The sequence below is a fragment of the Lactuca serriola genome, chromosome 4 (genome assembly GCF_051521515.1).
Source record: "Lactuca serriola cultivar US96UC23 chromosome 4, Lser_US96UC23_V15, whole genome shotgun sequence".
In the NCBI taxonomy this organism is placed as follows: Eukaryota; Viridiplantae; Streptophyta; class Magnoliopsida; order Asterales; family Asteraceae; genus Lactuca; species Lactuca serriola.
The window spans coordinates 391,986,974-392,006,295 of NC_136411.1; the positions used below are offsets into that span (position 1 = coordinate 391,986,974).

A 19,322-nucleotide genomic window follows, 5' to 3' on the forward strand; every position below is an offset into this window, starting at 1 on the left:
GCGCATAAAAACACACCCCAAAAATCTTCAATAATACCAAACCCATTTCGAATACATCACTTCCGAACTTCCAATTGCATCATCTCATGAGCTTTAAAACTTCAAGATCACTTCGGTCTTCAAATCCGCGTAATATGAAAAATTCAAGTTCGAATTTCCATATAAAACTTTTCCCCCTTTTTATAATCGAAATTTGATTATAAAACTCCAAAGGAAAAAGAACGTGCTCTATTCGGAATTTTTCATGTCAAAACTCCCCCTTAACATGTGGCATAAACTTTGTGCTTCAATCCGGAAAATCCAAAAAATATTGAATTTTTAGCTTCGTTCACGGATTGCCTTTGACAAAATTTCTCAAAAATGGGTAGAAATCGTCAATTTCAAAATTTTTTAGTGACCCGTTGCGCCCAAAACAGCCAAATATGCGAAACACACTCCCATTTGCGAAACTGGATAAAATGTGTAAATTCGCACAAACTGCGAGGATCAGATTTGAAAATTCTGCAATTTCAGCATTTTATGACCCCATTTGCGAAGTTGGGTATAAACTGTCAAAAATGCGAAACTACAGGTATTCGTTTTGACAATTTCTGCATGTTCTTCAAACTTGCGAAGTTGGACTATTTTTGTCATTTCTTGAAAAGAACAGGGACCAAAATGCGAAATATGTGTGTTTCTTCCCCAATTCGCATTTTACTGTAAAAGCTTTCCCAAATCACAGACTTCGCACGTTCTTTACTTCGCATTTTCTACAATGTTTCTTCGCATCCCTTTGCATTAAGCAAATGCGAACTATTTTTCTTTTACATGTGATCTGCTCCAAATGCGAACTAAACCATCCTTGCAGATGCGAACCAAAAAATTTATATGCGAACTCAAAATATGCGAACTCAACTGAAACCCAATTCACGTCTTTGGAATTAAACAATTTTATTTTTCTTGACTTCACATCTTTACATCAAACCGATCATTTGTTCTCAGTTCACCACACAAATTCTGTTTAATTGAACATTCAAGCCTCACTCTAAATATGCGAATCTTAACATCAAATCCCAAATATTTCTAAGCCTTCGCACATCAAAATCAAATGCATCGACTTTTCTCGGTGTGAACCTTTGTTCAAGTCTCGTTCCAAAATTATCAGTTAAAATCGATTTCAGCCTTTCAAACACCAAATGTTCGAAAATTTGCTCTAATTCCAGAATCACCAGTAGTTGCTTTAATCGATTCTTTAACTTCAATCATGCAAACATTTCTTCCACATCAAAATTATCGAATTCGCTACTCTAAATACGGTAATCATCAAGCCCTCGACATTTATCATTTTGCAGTTTGATTTTTTGGAGTTAATGATCAACAATCATCAAATTTAAAGAATCAATCAACAAATTTCGGATCAAACCAAGATTATCTCATTGTTCTTCATCCACCCAAACAACATCCAATCGATCCTTAATACTCGACTCCCAATCATAGAAATTTATTCAAGAGTCGTTATCGAGAAATGAACTAGAACCAATTTCATTTTCCAGTTCCAAAATCGACTATCAACAAACACCAAAATCTGTTTTCTCAAATCGATTTTCAGATCAAAAACTGAATACGAAACAATTTTCATCTGTTCTTCAAACATTCTTCAATTGTTCTTGAGCAAGTTCATCCAAATCAAAAACTCAATTTTTGATTTTTCAATTTTTACTTGATCATAATTGATTATTGTGATTGAACACAATTAACCTAATCGATTCACAAGTTGAGATGAATCAATTTAACATTCAAAACAAATCGATTATTCAGATTCATTAAACTGAGATTAGAACTCAAGAATCTACGATAAAGAAGGCACAGAAGCTGAAGGTACAAGTAAGATAAGCGTATGTACAAATTATCTTACGAACAGCTATTGATGATTCAGATGGTTGAAAAATCAGATTTAAATGAATATCAGTGGGGCTTAAAATAAGATGAATAGTAACGGAATAAGATCATTTGGGCTCATTCATCGGATCTATGAACAGTAACAGTGAGATTGGGCTCAAGATACGTGAGTAGTAGCAGATAATGGAATTTGGATCAATTGAGTTTAATTCATGAACAGTAACAGATTCCTTGAAATATAAAATATGAAATGAATCATAATGAATCTTGGACTAGATCTTGAGTCAAAAGAACATATGCAGTTTGAAAATCGAATCGAACAAACGAATATAAAGTTGGATCGGGACTTGATCAACAAAAATTTATTGGATCACAACATATGGGTTTTTCAACAAAAATTTAGATCCAACGAGTCAAATGATCACAAATCAAAAACGTTAAGCACGATTTCAACAAAATTAAGAGAGATCATAGAGAGAGACTCACCAAAATTGCTCAAAATTGTGACAAAAATTGCCAAACCGAGAATCGTTCTTCAAAAATCACCTTGATCTTGAAGACCCGCTCTGATACCAATTGTAGTGACAAAGAACATGGTTTGGCATGCGGAATTAAAGCTTGTACAATTGAACATGGTGATTTGGGTGTTTAAGAGATATATTGAATGTATATGGTGTTACAAAAAAGGACTAGATCTAGACTACATAATTAACACACACTTACACACTCACTTTTACATCTCTCAAGCACACCTCTACAAGTGGTATGAACCCACTATTTATAGAGGTGTTTACATGTCTCTCTCTCACTCTCTAACAAATGGGTCTAAAGGCAAATACTCCACATGCAAGTGGGTTTTACAAAAGTCAAACATTTACAAAGTCATGAATGAATAACTTTGCAACCCCAACAGGTAACTTTGTGTGACCGGAGAGTTTTGAATGCTTATATTGAGTATTGTGATATCCTGCATTATGTCTTTGTGATTTATGGTGTGTATTATCCTGAGCTTTACTGAGTTAGGACCGAAGGATCCACCCGAGTTGTGGGACCAGAGGGTTCCACAGAGACACATTGACCAGAGGGTCTGATTCGAGTATACCGTGTTATGTGTTACGTGTTTCAGGTACTTCTCAGGATCATGGGAAGGCGCTGGCTTGATTGTACACACGAGGCGAAGTTCTGTTTTGAGGATCCTGGATTGTTTTTGAATAATTTATGAACATGTGTTTTGCTAAATTGTCATTTGGAGATTTGTGAACTATGTTTATGAGAACCATGTGATTTTTAAAATGAACAATTTTGTTTGAAAATTTACGGTGTTACAAAGAGAACCCTTTTATTTTTCACATACTTGTCACGGCAACCACAACTACTTATATCATCCAAACAAATACCCAAAGCCTTGAATCTCTCACTTCTAGTGGTGTTTGGACCCGCACCTGCTATCTCACCCTTTATTATGCCTCCATTCCGAATCTAAAATCACATGATTGATCTTTCTCTCTTTTCCTCAAACGTAAGGGGCTAAAATATAACCTTGATGTAGCAATCGATAACTCCAATCATCAGCTAACCAACATCGACAAGCATGCAATCCCCATGTTGATTTTCACTTACGCTTCTTCCTTGTGTCTCGCAACTCCTATTGATAACATCTTGAGATGAGTTCTTGAGACTTTCAAATTAACCATCCCGTACAAGTCTACAACATTCAAACCCAAACCACCACGACCACCAGGGCCAAACCAAAACCAAGATCATTCTCATCCTTTCTAACCATAACCATATTACCGAAAGAGACATAAATAGACTAAAACAAATCATGGTTCCAAAACACAATTTCTACCCTCAGATAACTCCTTAGTAACCTTTTTAAATCTTCCTAATCCGTATACGGATCCTATGCTTTTGGTAGTACGGTTCCATACTACCTTCCACACCTATGTGTATTCGTCCCAAGAATTGTCTTAAAGTTCCCAAATCACAACACACGAACACTTCTAACCATTCTAATCACATATACCCACACTCAAACGAGTACAAACCACTATTCTTCCTATATTATCCTTATAGGATTCCTCTTATGCCTATACCCACATTAACACATTCTAACATTGTTCCTATGTCACTAGGAATCCCACCTCACCCTACTATCAGTCACGGAAAAAACTTCTACCAATATCAACTAACTATCTTACTAATATAATTACATGCAACAAAAAATAAACACTACTAGAAAAACAGCCTTTTACGACGCTCATTGCGCGTCGTAAAAGGCTCAGACGACGCGCAAATGCGTGTCAAGGAAGGCCCTGTCATAAAGAGAGACGACGCGCATTTACGACGCTCATTTACGATGCGCATTTACGACGCGTGTTTACGACACGCAATGCGTATCAAGGAAGGCCCTGTCATAAAGGAAGACTACACGCATTCGCGTGTCGTAACCTTATGACGCGCGTGTTAATGACACGCAATGCGTATCAAGAAAGCCCATGTCAAGAAAGGCCATGTCATAAATGAAGACGACACACATTTTTGCGTATCGTAAATTTAAATGTTTAAAAAAAATAAATTTATATATTTATTAATTTTTAAATTAAATTTGCATTTAATTTCTCATAATAGAAATAAAATACCATATACAAAAAATACAATCCATTGCATAATATAAAATAAAATTTCATACTAAAAAAATAAAATAAATTGCACAAATTATAATGTCATACAAAGAATCATTCAAATGTTAAACAAAAATAATACATTGCTAATGGGTTATACATTCCTATAAAACTAACAAATAATCATACAACTTTGTTTGTTACTGGAAAGGAATGTCAAACATGATTACAAGTCTCCCTTAATCTTGATTACTCACCTGCTCAAGTAGAATGTTGTTGTTGAGAAGGTTACCTAGCAACAGAGAAAAACACAACACCTCTCCCACAATCACAACATCATCTACAGAGAAAGGGTTGTCAATTACTTTCATTAAGACTTTCATTCAATCACAAAAATATTAAATAAAAGGGTGAAAAAGTAACTTACTTTTGATAAGTTAATCTCCCTTAGAGCAAACACAGCTAAAGCATTGAACAAGACCCTATTTCAAAATTTTATAAATATACAAATCATGATACCTGATATTGGAATACATACTTTGAGACATGAATTAATACGATTAGATTAACCTGGATACATAGGAAGTAAAGATGGAAGGTGTCAGAACTCCGGGGGCATTGGGTTGGTTCCTTCCCACTCGCACACACCAAGCCAGAACTCCACTTAATCCAGCACCAAAATAAGTCTGCATTCAGAAAGCTGTAGGGGTGAGTCACAATTCAAGAATCTGTTAAAATTTGAGGAATAACATGTTCAACCAAAACAATATTAGAAAACAGGGTTAAATGTGAAACATAGCAATGTAATAATTATCAAGGTGCTGGAATACTTGAAATCTAGATTATTTGCTTGTTTGTACATCCAGACGATTTTATCACGAACATAAGTCATGTTATCAACTTTCTGAAGAAGTATACCAAGACATTTGTAGGAGAAGAATACTCTCAATAAGATAATTTAATTAAAAAAATGTAATGATAATGATAATGAGTTCATACCTGTGAAGTAGTGCAGAATGCTCATCATCATATGTATAAAGCTCATACTGCTTTGCAAAAGCATTTCCAAGAGAAATGGCCCAATCAATGTCTTGAACAACATCCAAAGTTTTTGCAAGAAACTGCAAACAAAAAAAGAAATAAATAACAATGACATGAAAAGTAAAATCGCTATCCATATGAATTATAACACATACATTGATTGTCATATCATCCTACGTTTCTTGATAATTAAGGTCTTCTTTAAGGTCTTTAGTGTCACTGACAGCTTTCATTTTTGGAATCTAGAGCTTACCAAAACAATATATAAGTTAGAGTTAGGTCAAAGCATCATAACTAATCCAATTCCAAACACATTAAAAAATAAAAATAAATAAAGATTATTGCAATAGATGCAGGAATCTTGATTCTTGGCCTGCAAACTACATAAAATCAGAAATAAAGACAAAGTGGAGCTTTAATCTTACCTTGAAAACAAACCAAAAATCAAGAATATACCATTCAAACCCAAGCCCAACAAGAATAAGTGACATGAACTCCCAAAATTTTATTGGTTCCATATTCGTTATAAAGTAAGCCTGGAAATTTAAAAAATAATAAAAACTCCATATATTATATTGTCTCAAGTAAAATTAAAAAGGTTTATTTAAATTACCTCTCCTGCAGCTCTCTTTGAGGCAGATCCATCTGAAGCTAGAGCTCTTTCAGCACATACATGAGCATGTGCAACATTCTCAACATATGTGAAATCATACATGTTTGTTCCATCCCCTATAATAAACTAGTAATCCAAAAATCAACCAAAGAATGTAAAAATTAAAATCAGTTTCAATTAAATAGAGACTCATTAAAAACTTATATAATCGAATTTCAGATTACCTTTGATTTCCCTGCCCTTGCTGCAGCTAAAGATGGAACAAGCAACTTATCACCAGGGCCAAAATATTATTGGATAGTCAGCCTTTGAATATTATTAGTGGTGTTGTAGATGAGATCTTGACACTTTCCCCAATCCACCAGGCCACCACGAAAGAAAAGATTAAGAGAGTGGAAACAAAGTTGAATTAGAAAATACGAAAAAATATCAAAAAGTGGAAAAACAAACAGAAAAGGGGGGATCTTTATATAAGAACAATCCATTTCATGTTACTTGCTTTGCTTGAAGTTAAAGTAGGACTGTGAAGGACAAACTCGTCCGTTTGGGGATCAAATGCTGCAGTTGTTTCAAGACCTTGAACATTGGATCAATGACCAAGTTATGTTTGTTCATAAAAACCAATAATTTGCATCTTTTGGGCCAATGGCAACCATTTCTATTTTTTATTCCTCAGTGCCTTGTCCTTCTATGGCCGGGATGAACAATCCCTAGGAAATCATAGAGCACAATATTTTTGTTAATCATTGAAGATAAAAGTAATCAACTGTAGAGTTTCAGAAGGGACATAGATCCATTCCATTATATGTGCAAAGTTATCACTTGTGGTTGATAAGAAAATGAAAATCTCCAAACAAACATCCATAAGCATGTTCATAACTAAGACTTGGGAGTTAGGAAGGACAAGAAATTACCCAGTGAAGATTCAAGTTCAGCCATGTCTTGTGGTGTTAGTTTCATAGATAAAGCTCCAATGTTTTGCTGAAGGTTTTCAATTTTAGTGGTTCCTGGTATGGGTATAACATCTTTCCTCTGGTGGTGAACCCACGCCAATGCTATTTGTGATGGAGTGCACCCTTTCTTTACTGCAATCGCACTAACTCGTTCGTACAACATTTTATTATTCTCAAGATTCTCAGGTAGGAACCTTGGTAGATTCTACAAAAAGAGCAAGTATATATATAAACACAAGCTCAAACTCAGTTTAATGATTTTATATTATAACTGATAAAGAATTTGATTCAATTTGTTTTATGCAGACCTGACGAAAATCGCCCTCTGCCAAATTCTCAGCCATCTTCGGACCCAATGAAAGAAATCTACGTCCTAGAGGATTGTACGCCACAATTCCAATGCCAAGTTCTCTGATAAAAAGCAGGGATACAAATTTGAATCCTTTTATTAGTTTATCAATTCATGATCAAAACGATTATATATAGTGTTTAAAATATTATATTATTTAGCCTTTAAACTAAAAAAAAATCGAATAATGATAACCTGCAAGTAGGAACAATTTGATCTTCCACATCCCTGGACCATAAAGACCACTCTAGTTGAACAACAGTTATCGGGTGCACAGCATGGGCTCTTCTAATGGTTGAAGCCGAAGCTTATGATAATCCTACGTATTTTATCTTCCCTTCTTCCACCAGTTAATTTCTTCATCTCTCCCATCTTTCAAGCAAAGAAATTAACCAATCTCAGATGCTAAGTAGGAAATAGAAACATGATAATATATATCAATCGATCTCATCCGTTTACCTTCAATCACCAAAAAAGATTCATGGAAAGCATTAAATCTAAGAAAGAATACGACCTGTGAGGTTCAAGAAAGAACATCCAAGGAGACCGCCGGAGCACCTCCCCCCCCCCCCTAAGCTGTGGCAGACAAGAGAAGCGTCGCTGCTTCTCCCTTCTCCTTTTGTCAAATCGATCCCGCACCAGAGGTGCTTCCCCTTTCTCGATTGATTTTGTCACACCCCGAAAACCGAAGGCGGAAACATTTCCGGGGTTGACTCCACGTTGAGTATCAAATCCAATGTACATAGTAAGTAAAGTGAAACAAACATTACATTACATATTAAAAGTTTTACAATTTGTTTCAAAAGACACAGTTTATACAGTTGTGATACATAATATAGACATAATCAAAATGAACGAGCCTTGCACGCACACGATCCTGAACCAAGTAAGTCTTCGGGTACCTGTACTATCTTTGACCTGAGAACACAAGCAGTTTGAAAATCAGCATAATGTTGGTGAGTTCATAAGCAGTTTTGTGAAAAAGTTTATGTTTCCTTTCTGTTTCTGAAAATGTAACACACACCAAGAAAATCCCATATTTTCTTAAAAGTTGGTTGTTGTTTCATAAAAGTAAAGTATGGTTTAGTTATCCAATTCATTGTTTTATATCTTTAATGTATCAGTGTATTCCCAGGAAAGTCCCATACTCTCCTGAAGGGTAGTTATTGTAAAAGATGTAATGTTATTCAGTTGGTTACTCGTTTCTGATTATGTGTATGTTACCCAGGAATGCCCCATGCTTTCCTGTATGTTGGTTTTCAATATAAAAGATGTATTCTGTTAGACCTGGTTGTGTACAAGATTTCCCAGGAAGGTCCCATACCTTCCTGAAGGTTGGTTATCATATGTAAAAGATGTAAAAGATGTAAAAGATGTAAAAGATGTAAACTGAATCCTGGTTATCTGTAAAATGTAATATGTGATTCATTATTACTATTAGTAAATCTCTGTTATTCTAGTTGCGAGTTCCATAACCATACTAAAGACTGAACCTGTGGCAATAAGTAGTCCACAATCCTTATGACTTTCGTCACCCTTGAACCATTTCGGTTCGGCTGTAGCTAGCAGCCAGGTGTGGGGTAGTCAGCCCCGTATAGATCTATACACTCAAGTCACGCTCTCTAAATCCCAGAGATTCTGGTTACGGGTGTAGTCCTCCACTCGCGTATCTCTGTGGAGTGTTTGCCGAGGACGTGTCTCCAATCATACGAAATAACAAATTTACTAGTAATAATAGGATAATCCTCCATTCGCGTATCTCTGTGGAATGTTACCGAGGACAAGACAGTGTACGAATTATATTATTCATATGTTATAATGTCATGCTTTTAACTGATAAAATGTAGAAACCATTTGTGAAATATATAAAACATAACCGTTTATAAAATTCATTTCACAAATAAATGTTTAAGTGAGCTATATGTTCTACTGGTTATCAGTTACGTATATCAGTATTAAAAGCATATGGAATGTGAAACACACACACGAAAATAAGTTTTGAGTACAAGAAAACCCTTGTACTTTGCTTGTGTTCCCCCCCTGAAAACAGTGAAAAACAGTGAAAAAGGTAGGGGTATGAACTCACCGGACTCGGAAACGTGTCGGTTTTGGATACTAGACGTTGGTTCGGGGTTTGATTACTCGCGATGTCCCTATGTAAAATGAAATAATGTCCATATATATACTATTAGGGATACATTCACTAATCATATGGAACATTACACTCCAACGAGGTTAAACACCTCAAAATGAGCGTTTGGAGTGACCCGGGTGACATCTTCGGACGTGTAATGGCACTAGGGACTTGGTACTTGGGTTTACTCTCCTTAAGTAAACATTTAAATGAGTTTACAACCACAAAACACACCCACACATGAGTTTACGGTCGTAAACTCATGTTGGTGTGATTTTGATGGTTTAAGGGTTTAAATGGACATGGGGATTGCTAGAATGAATTATCTAAAATGCCTTGGGACACTTGGAATGAATTTACAACATTTAAACATGAGTTTACGGCCATACTCTTAGAGTTTACGGCCGTAAACTCACCCATGGCCAAGAATGGTTAGTTTAAGCTACAAAGGACAATCACATGTGATTTTAGTTAATTTTCCAAGCCTTGAAATGAATTTAGAACACCATTTAACACACTTTTTGGAGTTTACGGCCTAGAGGTATGTTCTAAGGCCGTAAACTCTCCTTTACCCATAAAGAAGATAGTTTTTGATGCTTAAAACAATCACATGTGATTCTAGAAATTTATACAAGCCATTTGAGTGTATTTGATGCATCATTAACATGGTTTTATGAGTTTACGGCCAAGGGTGTGTTCCTAGGCCGTAAACTCCTATAAATGACACTTTTGATATGTTTTAAATCCTTAAACTATTTTTAGATGCATCTAGATTTTACCACAACGCCATTGGTTGAGTTTCAAAGCATTTGGACATGTTTTAAGGCATTAAATCCCCTTTTAAGAGGAGTTTACGGCCCAAGAATATGTCTTGGCCGTAAACTCTCTTTTGTCCCCCAAAAATTATGTTTAAGGTGTTTAGATGCTAAAACCAATGTCCCACAAGTCATATCTAAGTCCCAACTATGATTTGGAAGGGTTAATTGGCTCAAAAACCCTTTGAATATGAGTTTACGGCCCAAGAATGTGTCTTGGCTGTAAACTCACTTTTGTCACTTAAAATCAAGGTTTTAATTGTTGTAAGTCCCTTCCATTAAGTCATTAAGCCATTACTAATGTCTAACATTGCTTAGGAGAGGGTTTTAGGGCTTAAAAACCCCATTGATAGGAGTTTACAGCCCAAGCTAGTTCCTTGGCCGTAAACTCATGTTCTTGGTCCCAAATCACAAACTAAACACTAAATTGAAGGCTAAAGAGGTTGAATAACAAGTTAGGGGTGTTACCTCTTTGATTTCAAGCCTTAATTCTTTGTTTTGGACCTTGATTTTGGGTTGAGGAGAGAGGTTGTGAAAGTTTAGTGAGAGATTGGCCAAAGGCTTCAAATGAAGTCTTAAAACACTTTATATAGTGTTTGGGAATTGGACACGACGGAATTTTACCCGATACTGACGTTAAGTGAGGCTTTTGGTCATACCCGACCAAATTGTCGTGACTTGATATGGCCGATTCTATAATTATCCCGATCACTAAAGTGGGGTGTTAAAGTGATTTCTAAACTTATTAAGAAACCCATTAAGTCATTTTAGGTCAATATAAACTAATGACTTAATAAAATGGCGAAATTGGAAACGAAATTAAAAATGACGTTTGGTTGATCGGATTGGATTACAAGTTGTGGTACAAGAAGTGACATGAAATTTCGGGTTGTTACAGATTTCCATCATCGAGCCACCATGGCTGCTTGCGTTCCCATCTTCCTTTCTCGATAGATGAACCACGACCACCGGACCAAAACTCCCGCTACCTTCGTCATTCTAATTCCCCTTTTTCGATTTATCTGTGGGGAATAAGAAACAAACGAGAATCAATATTTGCATTCTAATATTGAGACTTGAGAGTATAATACTGAATTAGGGCTTTTTCTGAAAATTTCAACATCGAGTGGGAGATATAGTGGTTCCAGTGGGTAGAAGTAAATGAGCCTTGATCGATGTCAATGAATGGGGAAGAATCACTGGCGACGGTTAGAGTGCAAGAGAAAGAAGCAAGAAACACTAGATGTAGGGAGGCGGAGGAAGACCGGAGAAGATTTTTGTGTTCAAAGAAGCAGGTCAAGGAATAGTGCAAGAAAACTATTGGCGAGTATTCTCAATAACAGCAGAGAGATGAAGAAGGTGAAATTACAGCAACGATGAAGTAGATGAATGGAAATCAGAAGCCCTTTTTCTTGATTGAGATGATGAAGTCGAGAGATGGAGATGAAATCGTAACCTTCGATCTTTGATTGAGAGGTTGCACAACAGTGTGAGGAGAATGAAAGATGCGTGAAAATGCTTAGGGCAGGGAGGGTAGCGGGCTTTTCTAATTTTTTGGCTTTTCTTTTCCCGCTTGTAACTAAGGAACGCGCGTTCATTAAAATTATAAAGCGACACATATAGAGGGCGCGCATTTAAGGTACAGCGCCCTCCGTGTTTTTAATTTTTTTTCTTTTGACACTAATTTAAAGGCACGCAATAATGCGTGACCTAAATCCTTAAATTTTCTGAAGAGATGACACTTTTTTAATGTCACTCTCGTTTGCGTAACATATATTAATGAGTGTCGTAATTTGCGCGTCGTAAAAGGCTATTTTTCTAGTAGTGAAATAGTGTTTCGATTGAAATATCTTGCTCTATAACAGTTAGACTCAAACAATAGCTACACATATAGAGCAAAATTAAGCATTCTAAAACTATTTAATCTTTATGGCATGTAACCTAACGCATTATCTTAACAGTTAGCTAATATCAGGATAGGTTTCAGTTAGTACAAAATAAACAACATTCGCGCAGCAAATCGATCATGCACCAAGGAATCATAAAGATCAAATAATTCTAACATGCAATTGCTAAAAGATCCTTAGCCTACACGTTATCACGTATCTCTAGCAACTCACATTACAGACACAAAAGGCATCTCTCTTCAGCAGGCATTCTACCCTAAAATCCTAAGTAGATCCTTATTCTAACTTTGATAATGCATATCATACTACAACACATATAACACATCAACATATACGGATATTCTGGGAATCACTTACTTTAGCTTTGACTGATTGCACACATCATATCCTTTTCTTTTGTAAAAACTTTTCAGAAAACTTTTTTGTAATGAAATCCTTCAGTCCTTAGTTTGAGTTTAGATGCACCCAGTGCTAACCTGAATCCCTCAAACCAAGGTTGTGATGCTAACTTGTAAACATCCCAAAAAAATAGAGTAATTTTTTTTATTTCAAAACCAACTCAAGTTTCATACCAAATAAAATATGTTTAATACATGAGTTCAAATCCTACAACTAGTTATCAGAGTAATAAACAAAATTCATAAAATGTGAAATCTCGAATGGATGATATACAATCAAGTTGCCCCTTCCATTTGCCACCAGATGCACCTGAAATATTTTAAATCGAAAACTGTAAGCACAAAGATTAGTGAGTTCCCCAAGATACCACATACCAATGTGAATGCTATGATCCAACCATAGTCTGGCAGTCATTTATGTTGTTACAGTCCAATCACATTCTTTCCTACTATGATCCAATCATAGTCTTTCATTTATGTGTTGTGATCCGACCGTAGTCTTTCATATATGTGTTGTTATCCAACTACAGTTTTTCATATATGTGATGTGATCTAACCATAGTTTTTATAGAGGTGATGTGATCCAACCACATATTAATGTGAATGGTATGATCCAATCATAGTCTGACAATTACTTCTGTTGCTACAGTCCAACTATAGTCTTTCCTACGATGATCTAACCATAGTCTTTCATGAAAATGATATGATCCAACCATAATCTTTTATATTGGTGTTGTGATCCAACCACGGTATTTCACATATGTGTTGTGGTCCAACCACAATCTTTCATGCAAAAGTTAGAAAGCTAATCTCGCATAACATGACACCTAGTGTCCTACATAGTACAGTGAAAAGACTCACCTGAATCCAACAAGCAGAGAATTTTAACAACACTACTGGAGAAGCTGGTGAGGGTGGAAATCAGAGAATCACCGGAGAAATCAAAAGGGGAAAACAAATGGGAGCACACCTAGTTATGGGACGGGGGACGAACTAAAGGGACTAAACATTAGTAGCGACAAAGAGGTAATAGCGGCAACTCATTGAAGGGAATTATTCATGGTTTTTTTTGTACTAGCGGTGACGGTATCGCTGCTATTACATATGGACAAAGTTAAACCCTACTTGTTTGATCAACAAACAAACATAGGGCCAAGATTCATTTTTCACTGTCATACAGATAGCCAATCAAAGATATATATTAGAGATGACATCTTTAGCAGTGGTCCGGTCTGATGTCGCTGCTAAAGCATGCATTGCTGCAAAAAAGTGGTGTCAGCTAATTAAAGGTGAGATTTCTTGTGGTGTTTTATGTTATATGGAATATCTAAAAGTATCAATTTTAAAAAATATTGTGGTTTTAGTTATGATTTTAGAAGTTGAACTCCAAGTTAAAATTATCAAAAATAATTTATCTTTTTTTCAAAAAAAAAAGCTTTTAGACTCTAAAATTTTAATTTTTTTGAGGATAAAGAATTATGTAATCCGTATTTAAGGTTGTTATCTAGTCTAGTTATTAAAAGGAAAAAATAATAGATAATGTTGTATTTTTAAACTGAGTAATAGTATCACTTTTACGGGACGAAGATGTTATCTGATTAAAAAATATTGTGGTTTTAGTTATGATTTTAGAAGTTCAACTCCAAATTAAAATTAATTAAAAATAATTTACCTTTTATACTCTAAAATTTAAATTTTTTTTGAGGATATACAATTTTGTAATCCGTATTTATAGGTTGTTATCTAGTCTAGTTATTAAAAGGATAAACTAATGGATAATTTTGTATTTTTAAACTGAATCATAGTAGTATTTTGGGGGACTAAGATGTTATCCGATTAAAGTAGAACTCGGATTGGCGCTTATATATAACATCCTTTCCATGCTGCGCTGAATTCATTCATCAATAATCATTTCTCACTTTTTCTTAATCTTCTTCGTTTGGATTTCAAAGATGGTGATGAATAATGATGAGATACGCACGATTGTTGGAATCATTGGTACGTTTCGTTTTTTTTATCTTTATGTCCAATTAACTGCTCGATCGGTTATTTCATGGTGGATCTATTAATCGTTCCTACATATACGTTATATGTATGTGGAGCATTTTGATATAGATTTAGATTTTTTGACTGTCGTTTCTTAAAAATGCATATGTTTATGTTCTGAAACCGACATTAAAAACGCATGTTTCGAGATTTCACGTTTTGATTTAGTTAGATAACTAGAAATAGTTTGTAAAATTGATAGTTTATTAAACTCTTTACCTTTTACTGATCTGAAACTGTTAATCGATCAACATGATGTGATGTGAATTAGGTTGACGATAGCATTTTTGAAAAATGATAGTAAAAGAAAAACTAATATTCCTTTTTGCTGTTTCTTCCGTTTTTATCAATCTGTTATACTGTACAATCAACTTGTTCTTAGTTTGAAACGGATGAAATAATTCTTCCTATATAGCTACTAGGATTATTCATCTGTTAAACCGATTTCAAATTTTAATTTGTTTCTTCTACATATATTCTTTCTCTTTGCTATTCAATAATCAACACTAATTCGTGTTCATAACTTTCTTTCTCTTCTATAGGGAATGTCATCTCTTTCGGCCTGTTTATCTCTCCCTCGTAAGCTCCTTTTCATTATGACTATACACCTAAATTTGTTACTTTTTCTATATTGTGATATCATGTAATCAAAACTTGTGATCATATCATGTAATCAAAACTGGTAAATCATAGGCCTACGATATGGAGGATCTTCAAGAACAAATCAGTAGAGGAATTCTCACCAGATCCTTACATCGCCTGTGTCATGAACTGTTTGCTATGGATCTTCTATGGCTTACCTATCAATCATCCAGATAGCACTCTTGTCATCACCATTAACGCCATAGGGCTTGCATTGGAGCTCATATATCTCAGTTCATTCCTCTTATATGGCAATAATAGTCATAGGGTACGTTTTCATTCCTCTTATATGGCAATAATAGTCATACGTTTTCAGTACTTCTTTATAAATTTTTTTATCGCATATCTAAACTTTCTTATACATATTCTTCTTCTGCAGAAAAAGATATTCGGGTTTTTAGCAGCCGAGCTTGTTGGCCTTGGTGTTATTGCAGGTTTGGATTTAGGATTGTTCCATACCCATGATGCCAGATCAACTTTCATTGGGATTTTCTGTATTGTATTCGGAATCGGGATGTACACTTCCCCTCTAACTATCATGGTATGTTGATCTCCCTTCTCTTTTATCTATTTGAATCATGAGTAATTCAATATTTCTGATTGATTTCATTTATTTTGAAAAAACAACAGTGGAAAGTAATAAAAACAAAGAGCGTCGAATACATGCCATTCTATCTTTCATTAGCTGCGTTCTTAAATGGTTGTTGCTGGACCACTTATGCTCTTCTTAAATGGGATTGGTTCATTCTGGTAATTAATTAATCTGTTAAATGTTTTCAATTAATCTTCTTCATCCAATAAACTAGAAATTAATTCAATCGTAAATGCTAAATTTTGTATTTTGAAATTGCAGATTGCGAATGGTATTGGGGCTCTTTCTGGGTTTGTGCAGCTTGTTTTATATGCAATTTTCTGGCGAACAACTCCAAGGAAGAGCAAAACGCCGGCAACTGAAGTACAGATGGCTTGAAAAGATGTATAGACATTACATTTGCTGTTTGAAGGACCTTGGTACCCTTTTGATATAATGTAAATTTAGGTTTGGATTTTTAGGTTTTTGAAGGGGTTTGGATTTTTAGGTTTCCGAAAGATTTTGGAGTTTTAGGGTTTTGAAGGGGTTTGGATTTTTAGGTTTTGAAAGATTTTGGATTTTTAGGGTTTTGAAGTGGTTTGGATGTTAATTAGGTTTTGAGATTTTGAATGTTTTAAAGTTTTGGTTTTTGACTTTGGGATACTTATTCTAAGATTTTTAATATGACAAGACTCTTATTATTTGCTCGGTATTCATTGTGATTCATATATTTTTTTTTTGTCTCTGTGGTATTATATATGATTTTTTGGTTTCTTCTAATATATACGATAACTAAATTGAAATTTTTTAAAGGATATGGTGAAATATTTTAGTGCCATGTATTTGGTAACAATTCAAAATACATGATCTAACAATTATGATTATAAAACTATATTATTAATGTGATTGTAGAATTTTATTTAAAACAACTTATATGTTGTTATACTTCGGATAACTTTCCGCGAATTCTCCCACATCTGGTAAGATATATCTAATTTTTTTGATCATATATGATTTACTCGTGGTTTATCATTTTATATTTATTTCCACAGTTTTATTATTAACTAATCCGTCAAGTTATTGCTGATGCTCTAAAGAATCGATGTTCATAAGTATTAATGGTTAATATGCAAATGATTACGAATATGATAAACGATTAATAATATTAGACATTATTACTTGTTAAACTCATACCTTCTAACATTAAAGCCATCATCTATCTCTCAAAACCTATATTTTTACTTACTAGGTGCACCGTTTGTCAAAATAAAAACTAAAAATTAAATAACTTTAAAAATCATAATCAATAATCATAGCTTTACACACAATTATTTTTAAACAAAGTTTGATATTTTATCTGTAACTGTATCGATCATTATTTTATTGTAATGCATAAAATGGTTTGAAAATAAGAGTAGTGTTCTTTTAAGTAGAAATTTGGAATCATTACCTAGCTACTTGATAAGAAAACATACCCAAAAAATTATAAATATTGTGAAGAAAAATTTAGACGATGCATGGGCAATTAGGAAATTTACCTTCTCAACAAAGATGAGTTCAAGTTAGGGTGTGCAAAAAACCGCACAAACCGTCCGCATCGCACCAAACCGCACCGCATAATGCGGTTTAGAATTTCGTAATGCGGTTTGCGGTTCGTCATTTTATCAAACCGCACTATGCGGTGTGGTTTGCGGTTTGTATTTATAAAATCGCGGTTCAAACCGCACAGCACCGCATGTTATATATATATATATATATACTTTTTTTTCTTTACTTTGTTATAACTTCAAATCACGATTTAGAAACGATGTATTTAAATATATTTCTTACAATAATCAAATATCTATAACGTAACATTAAATCACTATTAAATCAAGATCTTACAGTTTACAAGAATATAGCAACTATAACGGCAATATAAAGCAATAACAGTGACACCTACAAAACTATAGTAGCATGAATCACAATTTATTAAAAACTATTTAACTTGAAAATTGTATTTGTTTTTATAAAATAAAAGCAATCAATTTTTTTAACCGGGTCAGTTTTTTGGTTTTTTGATAAATTTAATGTTGAACAACTCATCAAACCGCACAAACCGCAACCAAACCGCATAAACCGCCCGCATCAAACCGGACCGCATAACGCGGTTTTGAACATTTGTGGTGCGGTTTGTGGTTTCTAAAATATTCAAACCGCATATACGGTGCAGTTTGCAGTTTTGACTCTAAACCGCACCAAACCACACCATTTCACACCCCTAGTTCAAGTGACCAAACTATACCACTCTAGAGCATCATGCTCTCACGAAACCAATTACAAGAAACAATAGCCCTAATTGGTCACCAAAACAACTACTTAGTGACCTACTGAAAACATTAAAACAAAAAAAGATTCAATAAAAGAAAACAAAGATTGACATAAAGGTTTATGTATTCAACGATTCTTAGCTAAATCTACATCACTATTTCAAATACATACTGAAAGACATTTATGCGAGTCTTCGTACATAGGAAACTTAAAGAAAATGAATAACAAACTAAAAAATCGGATTATTGGAAGAAAAACACAAGAACTAATTCGTTTCTTATAATTTCATATATTTACCGTATAAAATCGGACCTTTATGAATACAAAATATTTTAGGGTTTTTATTAGTGGAGGAAAAGGCGTGGTGGTAAAGAAAGCCAAAGCAATTCTTTTAGAGGATGATATGTGGTATATTGCAGATTTATTTATTAAAAGAGAAAGATTAGAGTATGAAGATTTAGTCCCAAAAGATTTTACCAATTAAGCATGCTACATAATATTTTTGTGTTTCATAACGTAAAAAATATAATAAAAAAATGATTAATATAATATATACCCTTAAAAATATATTATAATCTGAAGTACATGAAACATAAAACTTACATTGTAAGTCAAGACTTAGTGAGTTTTTCCAAAATACCACACACAACTATTACAGATAAAACCATGCATGTATGAGCCTTCAGTCTGACTGGACCACCTTGTAGGCCTTCAGTCTATCTGGACCGTTCTTCAGGCCCTCGGCCTGACTGGATCGCCTCGCCTGCCTACAATCTATCTCGACCGCCCCAAATATCTTAGCCTTCAGCACAAAGCAGAATCGCCTCAGCCCAACAAACCATAACATGTAGATATATACAATAACAATCAATAACTAGCAAATACAAGTAATCATACAGATCCATCAATCTAACACATGCTCAGTGAACACAGGTAATCATACATATCTACCAATCTATCATATAACCAGCATAACATCAATCCAATATACCAAGATATATCAACCAGTGGGTTGGCATTGGTGCCTTCGACCCACAAATA

At 34.5% G+C, this 19,322-nt stretch overlaps 1 protein-coding gene and 1 long non-coding RNA gene across 2 annotated transcripts; one reads left to right on the top strand and one right to left on the bottom strand.

Moving 5' to 3' along the window:
- Positions 1–6,017: 6,017 nt before the first annotated feature.
- LOC145100814 (uncharacterized) lies at positions 6,018–6,407 on the bottom strand. The gene is made up of 3 exons (XR_013705262.1): positions 6,381–6,407; positions 6,157–6,282; positions 6,018–6,079 (listed from the first exon to the last, which is right to left on the bottom strand). It is a non-coding gene; the product is annotated as an uncharacterized LOC145100814 (long non-coding RNA).
- An 8,158-nt stretch (positions 6,408–14,565) lies between these two features.
- On the top strand, positions 14,566–16,525 carry LOC145100815 (bidirectional sugar transporter SWEET6a-like). The gene is made up of 6 exons (XM_079037943.1): positions 14,566–14,710; positions 15,301–15,337; positions 15,452–15,668; positions 15,780–15,941; positions 16,031–16,150; positions 16,254–16,525. Exons 1-6 carry the CDS (start codon positions 14,665–14,667, stop codon positions 16,368–16,370), a joined length of 699 nt encoding a protein of 232 aa, XP_078894069.1. The 5' UTR covers positions 14,566–14,664; the 3' UTR covers positions 16,371–16,525.
- Positions 16,526–19,322: the final 2,797 nt, after the last annotated feature.

Excerpts from the sequence above, each read along its gene's own strand:
- LOC145100815 (XM_079037943.1), top strand. The coding sequence starts at position 14,665 with ATGGTGATGAATAATGATGAGATACGCACGATTGTTGGAATCATTG. Across the intron at positions 15,338-15,451 it reads GGCCTGTTTATCTCTCCCTC|GCCTACGATATGGAGGATCT; the intron begins GTAAGCTCCTTT and ends GGTAAATCATAG. Across the intron at positions 16,151-16,253 it reads AATGGGATTGGTTCATTCTG|ATTGCGAATGGTATTGGGGC; the intron begins GTAATTAATTAA and ends TTGAAATTGCAG.